Source organism: Anoplopoma fimbria, chromosome 3 (genome assembly GCF_027596085.1).
Source record: "Anoplopoma fimbria isolate UVic2021 breed Golden Eagle Sablefish chromosome 3, Afim_UVic_2022, whole genome shotgun sequence".
Classification (NCBI taxonomy): Eukaryota; Metazoa; Chordata; class Actinopteri; order Perciformes; family Anoplopomatidae; genus Anoplopoma; species Anoplopoma fimbria.
In genome coordinates, this window is record NC_072451.1 from 1,219,672 (window position 1) to 1,232,790 (window position 13,119).

Genomic DNA, 13,119 nt, shown 5'->3' on the forward strand with positions numbered 1-13,119 from the left:
AGATGTAACTGTGCCGCTGTGTGACTGCGTAAAAAACATAATGAGTCACATAAAAACAAGTGTTCACTTGCAACCCCAAAATAAATCGTATGAACGCGTCTAATCAGTCACCAATCAGCTGAAAAACTGCCGGTTTCTAATCAAAAATAATGACTTCTCAATATGAAAACTACTTTTATTTTTACCGCTTTTTTGCTACTGGCAAAATCAACTGGTGACCATCAGTTCACCATCAACAAAACAAAAATAGAGGATGCCAAAGAAGCAGAAAAGTAAACTTTTTGATGTGCGACCTTCAGTATACAATCACATTGTTGGTAGTCATCTGGAACACTTCCTGTATCGGTCTGTTTTTATTGCGTCCCAGAGCACCGTGTTCATCAACGCCATTTGGACCACGAGTTTGGACCTTGGGGCTACTAATCTTCTACACAGCGTGTTAAACCAGAGGCGAGTGATTTGTAACTTTTACGTTCATAGCGGCATATGCTCCGGCAATCTGCTCCGAGGACGAAGCTGCTGTGGACGAGCCTTTTCAGTTTTACTCAGTGCTTCCTTTAGGCTTCTCCACACAAAACTCTTAACACATTCAAGTGCAGCATTTACTGCGACCCCCACCCGTGCAGTTACGCTTGCATCACTGCCACGTTCCTATCAGACTCCCACCAAATCACTCCCAACAGCGAACGGCCAAACTTCCGCATCAACGTCCTCGAGGCTCTCCACAATAAGGGGGGAGGAAAAAAATAATAATAATAATAAAAATCAAAAACGGCCTCGAGCAAAAAAACATGTTTGCTGCCAAATCTAATCAAGCAATGTGTTTGTTTACTTTTCCCGGGCCGCCGCTATTGGCTGGAGAATAAACAGACTTAGATTGAGGTGAACAGCCAGAATACAGAGCATTAAACGGTGCCCTCACTCACACAAATAGCCTTTTAAAATGACCACATCGATCACTGTCGGTCTGCTGAGGCGGCCACAGCCTCCTCCGCCTTAGACAGCTACTGTCCCAGACACTGTCAACGCCACTTTACATGACAGCATTACCAATCCGTTTTCGATTGCACCGCTCTGGAGAGGACGGTTTTTGAACAACCGGTGTAACTGGGATGGGAAATCAAGCAGCACACAAACCAGTATGAGCTAGCTCTGCCCAGCTGTTTAAGAGAATGAGCATGAATTGAGAAACTTTCCATGACACAACACTGCCGAGATAGAAACTAAATATGTTTTTCCATTTTTCCCCCAACCTTGAGCCCACTATTGCATAATAATGACGTGAAAACAATTCCCGAGGCTTCTATGCGTGAGCCAATGACTGGAAAAATTGCTAAATTCACAGGTCATTCTCAGAATATGTTCCTTTTTAGGCTGGTCTATAAATGTTGGGTTTGATTCAAGAAGCTGCCTGGAGGCTGGTGCTTATTTCCCACGCTGCCACAAACACAGACGTCAATACAAAAAACTGTCAACAGTGAAAGTAAAAGTTGGGGGGGGGGAAACAGCTGACAAAAGGTCACTTTCAGTTTCACAACACACAGGCTGCAGAGACTTTGGACAGGTGACATGTCCCACATTCCCACCCAGCGAGGTCACATGCGGAGTAAACTGGTGGCCTGCCAGAAAATGTGTGTTTGTTAGCGTCGTTGGGCGAGATACAAGAACGCCGTCTGGCAGAGAGGCAACCCAAACAGATGCCTGCGGGGTTCCCACCGGGGCCGCAGACACCGACCTCACTTTGACCCAAATGTAAACACAAGACAAAAGAAAAAAAGCGTTTAGGTCCAAAACAAACAAAGCCGCACGTGCTGAGGGAGTTTTGGTGATGATGTAACCCACACACACAGCCTGTAAATTACTAAAACACATGCTTGACTGAGCGAAAAGGCAGGTCGAGAAGCAACAGAGAAGAGTGTGTGTTCACTAAAAGGTCAAAACAAACTGCTGAATGTAGGATTCAGAAAGTGTCTCTGTGGTCGGAGTTCAACAGCTCTTTCCTAGCAGAGTTGGGAAGTTCAAGGACACTAAACACACGTTGCATATCTTCAGAAATGCCACATGTGTTGATTAAATTGTGAAGGATTAGGGATGAAAAACCAGAAATGCACATGCACTTGCAGCACAATAAAGCGACGCAGAGTGCTGATCTACCAGCAACAATTCAAAACCATATACTCCCCCATCTGGGCTTAACACTTGCCGTGGGAATTCAGAGCAGACAGCGGGCCTCGGCCTACCTCTTATGATAATCTGACGGTTACATAACGGAGACCTTCAGCAGCCCCCCCCCCCCCCCTGATCTCCCGAGCGCCACGTGCCGCCGGTCTGCCAGCCTGCTGTGCCATCTGACACACTGAACCCCTGACACCGATCCGGAGAAGGACCGGCATGCTGACTGCAACACGCTGAATAATAATAGCATCCACCAGGGACATCTGGAGTGATATTACCCCGGTTTCTGCCTGCCCTTATATTTAAAATATCCCAAGACTGCTGGGTCAGCTACAAAAACAACATCAATACTCTGGGAGAAGATGTCTTGCTAAGAGAAGAGAGAATAAAAAAGGGGAGGATGTGTAATAAATGAAACATGTATAGAACAATACATTTCCCACGGGGTGCGTCTTAAAGATAACCTGAACACACAGCATTACCAAGAGCAGGAAGCAGACTGTTTATTTACCTGCCTCCCCGAAATTCACCTGAAAACATCATCATCTCTCCAGGAAACTGGCACTGCCATATTACAATAAAACTTAAATCAAAAGATATAGCCAATTATCTGCCCGAAATAGCCACATTTATTCATTTAAAAACATAGAAGTAATGGTAGATATTGCTTTGTGGGTGTGATTCAATGGTCCAATCTGTAAAACACTTGGAAACCATTGCAATCACCAACAGACCACCTTGTAACCAGGAGAAACCCCCATGTAGGATGTCAATATGTCCAGTTTAAGTGATGTTAAATAGCAAGCAGGATATGAATAACCCACTGTTCAAACACTGGTGCAATAACTGCACGACAACAGCTGCATTATACAAATACAGTCAACGAACACATCCTCCATAAACAAACAAACATGCAGAGAACCTGCACTAAAGCAATATATGTCAATATGGATATTAATGTGAGGGTATTCTGTTTATATATACTGTATATAATATGTTTTTCCCCTCCAAGCATGGCTGCAGTGTTGACATTTGTGCCTGCTAGGACACATATAATCAAAACACCACTAGATCCCCCTTGTAGGATGTCAATATGTGGAGAAACAACTCCAGTTTAAGTTGCACAAATAACTTAATGTTAAATAAGCAAACACACTGGTGCAAGAACTGCATAACAGCTGCATTATACATCCATAAACATGCAGAAAACCTGCATTAAAGCAATATATGTCAATATGGATACTACTATGAGGATATAATGTATATATTCTGTTTATATATTCTGTATATAATATGTTTTTTTCCTCCATGCATGGCTGCAGTGTTGACACTTGTGTCTGCTAGGCCACATATAATCAAAACACCACTAGCTCCCACTTGCAACCTTGTTCACAGGAGAAACTCCCTTGTAGGATGTCAATATGTGGAGAAAAGACCCCAGTTTAAGTTGCACAAAACTGGAATGTTAAATAAGCAGGATATGGATAACACACTGGTGCAAGAACTGCATGACAACAGCTGCATTATACATCCATAAACCTGCAGAGAACCTGCATTAAAGCAATATATGTCAATATGGATATTAATATGAGGATATTCTGTTTATATATCCTGTAAAATATGTTTTTTTCTTCCATGCATGGCTGCAGTGTTGACATTTGTGCCTGCTAGGCCACATATAATCAAAACACCACTAGCTCCCCCTTGTAGGATGTCAATATGTGGAGAAACAACTCCAGTTTAAGTTGCACAAAACTGGAATGTTAAATAAGCAAACACACTGGTGCAAGAACTGCATGACAACAGCTGCATTATACATCCATAAACATGCAGAAAAAAACCTGCAATATATGTCAATATGGATACTAATATGAGGATATTCTGTTTATATATAATACTAGATCCCACTTGTAGGATGTCAATATGTGGAGAAACAACTCCAGTTTAAGTTGCACAAAACTGATATTAAATAACAAACACTGGTGCAACAACAGCTGCATTATACATCCATAAACCTGCAGAAAACCTGCATTAAAGCAATATATGTCAATATGGATACTACTATGAGGATATAATGTATATATTCTGTTTATATATTCTGTATATAATGTGTATTGTTCCTCCATGCATGGCTGCAGTGTTGACATTTGTGCCTCCTATAATTAAACACCACTAGCTCCCCCTTGCCCTGGTCCCTTGCAATTACTCCAACACAAGGCCCAGTTCTGACAGACAGGACACAAAATGGCGGCCTGGCCTAAGTCACATGACTCCTTTGTGCTCAGAAAAAAAAAGAAAAAAGAAAAAAGAAAAAGAAAATCTCCCTCACGCACAAAATAAACCGTCCGTTTTTTTTTTTTTATTCCCGCCAAGACACAGAACGTCAACCGTTGAAGACGAAGACGAAGAAGACGGAGAAGAAGAAGAAGGGGGGGGGGGAAAAAAAAAAAAAAATGGCGGCCATTTTGTGAAAGCTTGCGCAGGAGAAGAAGACGAAAAAAAAAAAAAAAAAAAAAAAAAAAAAAAAAAAAAAAAAAAAAAAAAAAAAAAAAACCGGACGCCATTTATCGCATGAGAATCACATTTAAATCATTTTTTAACATTTTTCTGAAAAAAAAAAAAAAAAAAAAAAAAAAAAAAAAGCCTACCGACTCCTCTTCCTTCTCCATCCCCGTCGGCATCTGCGGCACGGCCCGGTTGATGGACGCGTACTCATGCAGGTCGGGCAGGTCCTCGCAGCGGAACACGGGCAGAGGCTTGGACGCGTCCAGCGCCCGCGCCCGAAACGACAGCTTACTCATGGTCTCCTCACAGGTCGGGACGCAGCGTGGATCTCTCGGAGGTGCAGCTCTTCGCGGCGGCGCCGGGCGGAGCGTTCATGGATGTTTCTGTGCGGTTGTCGGGAAAACAAAAAAAAAAAAAAAAAAAAAAAAAAAATGGTGGCTGTGTTTTTCAAAAAAAAAAAAAAAAAAAAAAAAAAAAAAAAGGGCGTCGCCAACGGAGCCTGGGGGGAGGGGGGGGAGGGGGTGAAGAGACGAAGGCCCGGGTCTCGGTCGCTCTCTCTCGGACTGTTTTTCTCCGACGCTCCGCTCTCTCCCCGACCGTTGGTTCAGTGCGCCATGGACAACATGGCGGACATTTAAAACTCTTTTGCTCTGGTTTCGCTCGCAGCGGTCCAACCCCCAGTTCGCGGACCGACCATTCGCGCACCATCCCGGGCGCTTGCGCGTTGCGGGGGTGGGGGGAAGGGGTCACTGGTGGTGGTTTATTTATTTATTTATTTATTTATTTATTTTATTTTATTGCAGAACTAAACTACACGCACGTTGGAGGTTAACGTTATGGATGATAAATATATATATATATATATATATATATATATATACAGAATTAATGATTTTTTTAAAAAACGGGTAAAAAAAAAAAAACCAAACAACTTATATTACATTATTTACAAAAACAGAAATATATAATATATATATATATATATATATATATATATATATATGTTAGAGAGATACAATGAAAAATAAAAATAGAGACGTTATATAAAAAATAGAAATACTGAATTAGTGATTTAAAAAAAAGAAGGTAAAAACCCCCACAAATAACTTAAAAATAAAATAGTTAAAAATCAAACAAATAACTTAATTAAAAATAAATAATAATAATAATTTATATTACATTATTTATAAAATACAGAATTAATGATTTTTTTAAAAAATGGGTAAAAAAACCAAACAACTTATATTACATTATTTACAAAAACAGAATTAATGATTTAAAAAAAAAAAAAGGTATATATATATATATATATATATATATATATATATATATAGTTAGATACAATGAAAAATAAAAATAGAGACGTTATATAAAAAATAGAAATACTGAATTAGTGATTTAAAAAAAAAGGTAAAAACCCCACAAATAACTTAAAAAAAAAATAGTTAAAAATCAAACAAATAACTTAATTAAAAATAAATAATAATAATAATTTATATTACATTATTTATAAAATACAGAATTAATATTTTTTTTTTTTTAAATTGGTATATATATATATATATGTGTTAGAGAGATACAAAAAAAAAAAAAACTTAATTAAAAAAAATAATTGGTAAAAATCAAACAAACAACTTATATTACATTATTTATAAAATACAGAATTAATGATTTTAAAAATAGGTACATTACATTTTTTTATTTGTATTTATTGCAGAACTAAACTACACACACGTTGATTATGGAGGTTAATGTTATGGATGATAAATATATATATGTATATATATATAGATACAGAATTAATGATTGTTTTAAAAAATGGGTAAAAAAAACCAAACAACTTATATTACATTATTTACAAAAACAGAATTAATGATTAAAAAAAAAATAGGTATATATATATATATATATGTTAGGGAGATAAAAAATAAAAATAGAGACGTTACAAAAAAAATAGAAATACTGAATTAGTGATTCTTAAAAAATAGGTAAAAAACCCCCACAAATAACTTAATTAAAAAAAAATATATATATATATATATATATACACATATATATATATACAGAATTAATGATTTTTTTTAAAAATGGGTAAAAAAAACAAACAACTTATATTTCATTATTTACAAAAACAGAATTAATGATTTAAAAAAAAAAATAGGTAAAAATCAAACAAATAACTTAATTAAAAAAATAATAATTTATATTACATTATTTATAAAATACAGAATTAATGATTTTGTTTAAAAATAGATTAAAAAAAAACAAATAACGTAATTAAAAAAAAAAATAAATAGGTAAAACACAAACAAATAACTTATATTACATTATTTATAAAATACAGAATTAATGATTTTAAAAAATAGGTTTGTTTAACTCCACTCACGCACGTTGATTATGGAGGTTAACGTTATGGATGATTGATATATATATATATATATATGTGTATGTATATGTATGTATATATATATGTTAGGGAGATAAAATAAAAATAGAGACGTTATATAAAATATAGAAATACTGAATTAGTGATTTTTGAAAAATAGGTAAAAAAATAATAACTTATGTTACATTATTTATAAAATACAGAATTAATGATTTTTAAAAAAACAAACAAATAACTTAATTAAAAAAAGAAAATAGGTAAAAAAACAAACAAATAACTTATATTACATTATTTATAAAAAACAGAATTAATGATTTTTTTTTTAAAAATAGGTAAAAAAATGACTTATATTACATTATTTATAAAATACAGAATTAGTGATTTTAAAAAATAGGTAAAAAACAAATAACTTATATTACATTATTTACAAAATACAGAATTAATGATTTTTTTAAAAAATAGGTAAAAAACTCAACTTATATTAAATTATTAAAATAAAAATACAGAATTAATGATTTAAAAAAAAATAGGTAAAAAACAAACAACTTATATTACATTATTTAAAAAAATACAGAATTAATGATTTAAAAATAAATAGGTAAAAAACAAACTAATATTCAATTATTTTAAAAATAGAAATACAGATTTAATGATTTTAAAAAAACTAGGTAAAAAACAAACATTACATTATTTAAAAAATTGTAAAAAGCAAAAATAGACCCGTCAATATACAGTAAGAAAATTGATTGACACGTGTATATATTGATAAAATAAAATAAAAATAAAAATATTAAATTATTTAAAAAAAACAATAGGTAAAAAACAAACAAATAACTTATATTACATTATTTTAAAAATTGTAAAAAGCCAAAATAGACCCGTCAATATACAGTACCAGTCAAAAGTTTGGACACACCTTCTCATTCAATGGTTTTTCTTTATTTTTTTTTTTTCTACATTGTAGATTAATATTGAAGACATCCAAACTATGAAGGAACACATATGGAATTATGTGGTAAACAAACAAATGCTCAACAAACCAGAATATGTTTTATATTTTAGATTCTTCAAAGTAGTTGAATGAGAAGGTGTGTCCAAACTTTTGACTGTTACTGTACATTAAGAAAATTGATTGACACGTGTATTACTAAAAAGTTACAAAAATCTCGTGACATTTATTATAAGACTTGCAGCACTCACTTATCATTAAATCAATGGTGTTTATTATTAGAAATGTTGTGATGCTAATATACATTGTACATTTTTGGACTGGAATGATCCATAACATTTATTATTTATTTACCAGACCTCTCGAAATCTAAGGTCATTTCTCTAAGTATATTAGTCATTTGTTGATATTATAGAGAATATTTAACTTGGTGTCAACTCGTTTAATAAAACTGGCTCCCCTCAGGATACACAGTATAACTACCCTTCAATTCTGGTTGTAAAAAAGAAATGTTTTTTATCAGGACTATACGACACAAATTCCACATTATCCATTATAACTAAAAAGTTAAAATAAATGTCAAGACATTTTTGTACATTTTGCAGCACTCAATGATCATTAGAGCAATGGCGTTAATTATTAAAAATGTTGTGTTGCTAAATTATATTATACATTTTTGGACTTTGCAGTCCATATTTCATTATAAATTATTATCCATAACATCCTGGTTTATTATTAATTTACCAGACCTCTCAAATCACGAGAAAGCAAAGCTCATCCCTTTGAGTATACAGCTGTATAACTTTTTCTCGTTAGTCATTTGTTGTCATATTCTATTATAGAGAATATTTAAATTGGTGTGAACTCATTTAACACAGTACAACTACATTTCAATTCTGGTTGTAAAAAAAGTTCCAATTAAATCCTAGTTTGTTTGTTTGTTAATTCAAAACAATGCCATGTTTTGGTAAAATACTACATTGTTATGAAGATTTATTTTATGGGTTTTATGCTTTGGTGCAAAACTTGAGCAACAAAACCCTTATCAGGACTATAAGATACAAATTCCACATTATCCAGTCCAGGGCAACGCCTAAAAAAAATACCACAGAAGTAACTGCTCCTTTTATCCAGAACCACTGAACCTCACCCATCACTGGTGATCTACAACAGCCCACTAAGATAATTAAATAGAAAAAGTTTATTCCAGGTGAAACGCTTTATGGCAACACGTTCAACACCTGAACAATGTCTCCCTCTTCTGGTCCGAGTACAGGACACCAACATGTTATGTTTGAATGCAGTGCACAACAGACACACAAACCATGAGCTCAACATCCAAAACACTGCGGTTCCATGTGCATCGTTTAGATTGGTTGGCTCCAGCAGAACCCATTTAAGCCAAAGACATCCAGAGTGCTAATTAAAAAGAATCACATTTAACAATCATTAAAAACACCTTACCTGTTGACGACATCAGGTTTAGCCCGGGTCCACCCAGAGGAACTGGGGTTCACTTCCCATCATTAAATCCACTGAATGCATCATGAGGACCTGAGAGCCAATTCATAAGAAAATAAGGACATTTAGCCAAAACTCTACACATTAAAAAGGAACAAAAAGCTTTAAAAAGAGACATTTTGACTTAAAGGTAACAGGGAAAAGATAAACCAACCGGCACGCAAGTCAGATTAAACAAGAAACTCAACTTCGATCATTTCAAATGTTGATTAAAGAGGTTCAGGAGGGTTGTCTGGGTGGAGCAAAGTAAAAACATGAGTCCACCACCTGTTTATAATTGTCCGCAGTGCCGCCTGGTCTAACCCTCCAACGACCACACCTGGCCGGATTCATGGGCATCGCTAAATCTACTGATTTATTTTGTTTGCAACCACCAAAAAGTCACTCCACTGTCCACCATTCCTTCTTGATCTTCTTAGCATGGAAGTGAAAACATGAGGCGAGGGAGGCAAACACAATATCATGCTATTGCAAATTAAGAAACAAGTTTTGGATGATGGGGAAGTTGATACAGAAACAGGAAATTGTGTGGAGAAAAGGGGATGGAATGCAGTAAAAGGTTCCCAGTTGGATGACATTTGAACCATGCCCCAACATTTTTGATTTTAAATGAAATATCTTGAGAGTTATTGAATGGATAACCATGACATTTGGTAGGATGAGCTGCAAAAAAACATTTCATCCAGCATCACGTTTAGGTTAAAGTTGTCCAATACCATGCTTGATGGTGCTAATGAGATTCCCATTAGCACCAGCTGTACTGTGTTAAATGCCAATAGAGTGCTTTTGCAGCCAACACAGAAGTAAGCATCGCACTCTTTCCCTCGACAAAAAGCCAATGAGATTTATCCATTGGCTTTTGGATTATTGCACTCTGTGTTCCAAAGTATTGTTCAGCAAGATTAACCTCACAATTAACACCACTTTTAGGATTTTTTGAAGTGTGAATGCAATCCAGAGAAGTCAAAAGCTAACGTTATAAGGCTATAAACGAACTTCGCCACGCTCGCATTACTTCACGTCGCCACTATTTTGACAGCGACATATTTTAAATATGTAAAAACCCATTGACTACGAGGTGAGGGAACCAAAAGTGCAACAATTCTAACTAATTTCCAGGTTTTAGGACTCATTCCTGCTCGTCATTATCAAATGTTTGCACGATGACACACTGAACTAGAATGGTGACCGTGGTCACCATTGGAAGTTCTACACCTCAGCATATTAGCATTGACATTGTGAGCATGTTAGCAGGCTGACGCTAACATTTGGGTTAAGTTGCTGATACTGCTGTAGAATCTTATGTAATATGTTATGTTTCCACTGGGTCAAAATATGTGTAATGTAAAAAGGGAACTCTAGTAACAAACCAAATGTTCCACCTGATGATCTGTGTGTTTTAAAAGTTAAATAAGAGCCCGTCGAATAAACATTTACTAACGATTCAACTGTCAACTGTCTCCAAAGTAACCTGTCCTGATGTGTCTTTATTACCAGGAAGGACTTCTCTTATGCAAAGCAGCATTTTGATCATGTAGACAGAGGCAAATTAAACCCCAGGAGAATAATTCGTATTTAAATATAAACTAGCTGTTTTAATTTAGGACTCTATCGATACTTTTGTCCATGTTACTGATTCTTCAAAATGTCTTACAATAGCCGTACTTGTGATACATCATAATGAACATAGTCAGCGATATTGTGACGCACACTGTTGAGCCCTTTGAATGGTGCATGGTGGCAAATATGTAAATGTTACTGTGCGTTAAAAAAGCTAAGAATGCCTGCTAGACATGTTGATATAATTGGAAGCACGTTATAGATAGACGCAGTCACTTTAATATTGATTTAAAAATGTTACTTCTCATTTTGAAAAGTTTGTTTTCCCCTTTACTTACACTCATATTAAGCTGTATTGTATATGAACATGCCTTGTAATGCTATATAACGTGCAGATAATTACCAGCCTAACTACTAGTTATTAAAAAAAAGTCAAGCAACCAGGGCCTTGGTGGCTTATGATCATGCAAAAATAACAAAAGCTTGGGTGTAATAGTTTACACTACCGAATTAATATTCATGATCCTGACATCTAAGCTTCTTAAAGCTTATTTAAACACGTAAACATACCGATGAACCACACTGTGTGCCAGCATACAAATGTCTCATGTGGGTGGGGTTTGACCCACAAAGCCTAGAGAGTTTACAACAGTCAAAGGGAAGCACAGGAAACCATTTTTTATGTAGTTTTCTGTTTCACCTGATGTAGTGTCAACCCATTTTGGTATTCTAATTTGTTTTTCTTTACATTACATTACAGTCATTTAGCAGACGCTTTTATCCAAAGCGACTTACAGGAAGTGTATTCAACATAGGTATTCAAGAGAACTACTAGTCACCAGAAGTCATAAGTGCATCTCCTTTCTTAAACAAGCATCTTAAAGCATAAACCAGAGCAAAAGTATAGTGCAGAGGCAGATTACTACGAAAACAATAATTGCAACAGACTAATACGAATACAATAAGTGCTACAAACTACTACGAATAGGATAAGTGCAACAACTAATACGAATGCAATAAGTGCTACGAGGATTTAATTAAAACTAGTCCTAGACACCATTAGACTGGGTGCATGTCTTCCAAACTTTCTCCCTTAAAAAGGGAGGTTTCCTAGGAGAACCCACACTTTTTGAGCCCATGTATGGAGAGGAAAGGATCCACTGTGGGTTACTGTAAATAATGCAGAAGGGGGGGATATGAGGGGATCCAGAACCAAGGCAGACCAGGGCCAAGCAGTTCCCTCACAGACCACAGGGACTGCCTGGCACTGTTTAGCCACACACCCTAATAAGCCTCTGATCCAACAATGTTACATTTACCAACCAAGATGATGAAATGCATGAGAATAATGATCCTTAGAGCTGCCATGGACTCTCCTCCTGCTCCTCCTGCTGATGCCTCCTCTCCCTGTCAGATAGACCAGGATCAATGCAACAACTAGTGCATTAGATTGATGTCTTTATGCATTTATAAATACATTATTGTGTCGAGGAGGAGGTGATGAGGAGGTGTTTTTAGTGCTGAATCGCAGACAGGAATCTGATTGCATGAAATCATCTGATGCCAGAAAACACTATCCACGATGAGGCCTTTTCCTTTTTTTTTTTTTTTTTTTTTTTTTTTTTTTTTTTTTTTTTTTTTTTTTTTTTTTTTTAATAAATGCACAGGCAACCATCGATTCTTCAAGTTGCATGAAACATAACAAGAAAAAAATATATATATACTCACCAAGTGGATGGTTTTAAAGACAGATTGGGCGACATTTCTGCAAGTTTGCACGACGCAGCTTGCAGGAAAGAGAGAGAGAGAGAGAGAGAGAGAGAGACTACTAACATGAACGCTGCAGCCACAGCTACTTCTCCTAGTTGCTTTTTAAATGCACATAAATCACAGAATAAGCATGGAGCAGGTCTGCTGGAGTGACCAGCCTCTGCCCGGGTATCACATCCACCCCGTCAGGGAAAAAAATGCAAAAGAAAGTGTTTTCCTGTCGATGCAAAGCAGCAGAAACTAGAGAGGTTTG

At 35.6% G+C, this 13,119-nt stretch overlaps 1 protein-coding gene across 5 annotated transcripts in view; it reads right to left on the reverse strand.

The window, feature by feature from the left end:
- Positions 1 to 13,078, reverse strand: part of LOC129089424 (enhancer of polycomb homolog 1-like) — a 32,793-nt gene extending 19,715 nt beyond the window's left edge. The window contains exons 1-3 of one of the 5 annotated variants that reach the window (XM_054596869.1): positions 12,825 to 13,078; positions 9,480 to 9,569; positions 4,824 to 5,063 (exon numbers count right to left, since the gene is read on the reverse strand). In XM_054596869.1, the coding sequence (XP_054452844.1) occupies positions 4,824 to 4,976 (153 nt within the window). In that variant the 5' untranslated portion in view covers positions 4,977 to 5,063; positions 9,480 to 9,569; positions 12,825 to 13,078. Of the gene's footprint in view, positions 1 to 4,823; positions 5,094 to 9,479; positions 9,570 to 9,690; positions 9,766 to 12,419; positions 12,441 to 12,824 lie in introns of those variants that run through there. The other 4 variants (XM_054596871.1, XM_054596870.1, XM_054596874.1 and 1 more) reach the window with 4 other exon arrangements.
- Positions 13,079 to 13,119: the final 41 nt, after the last annotated feature.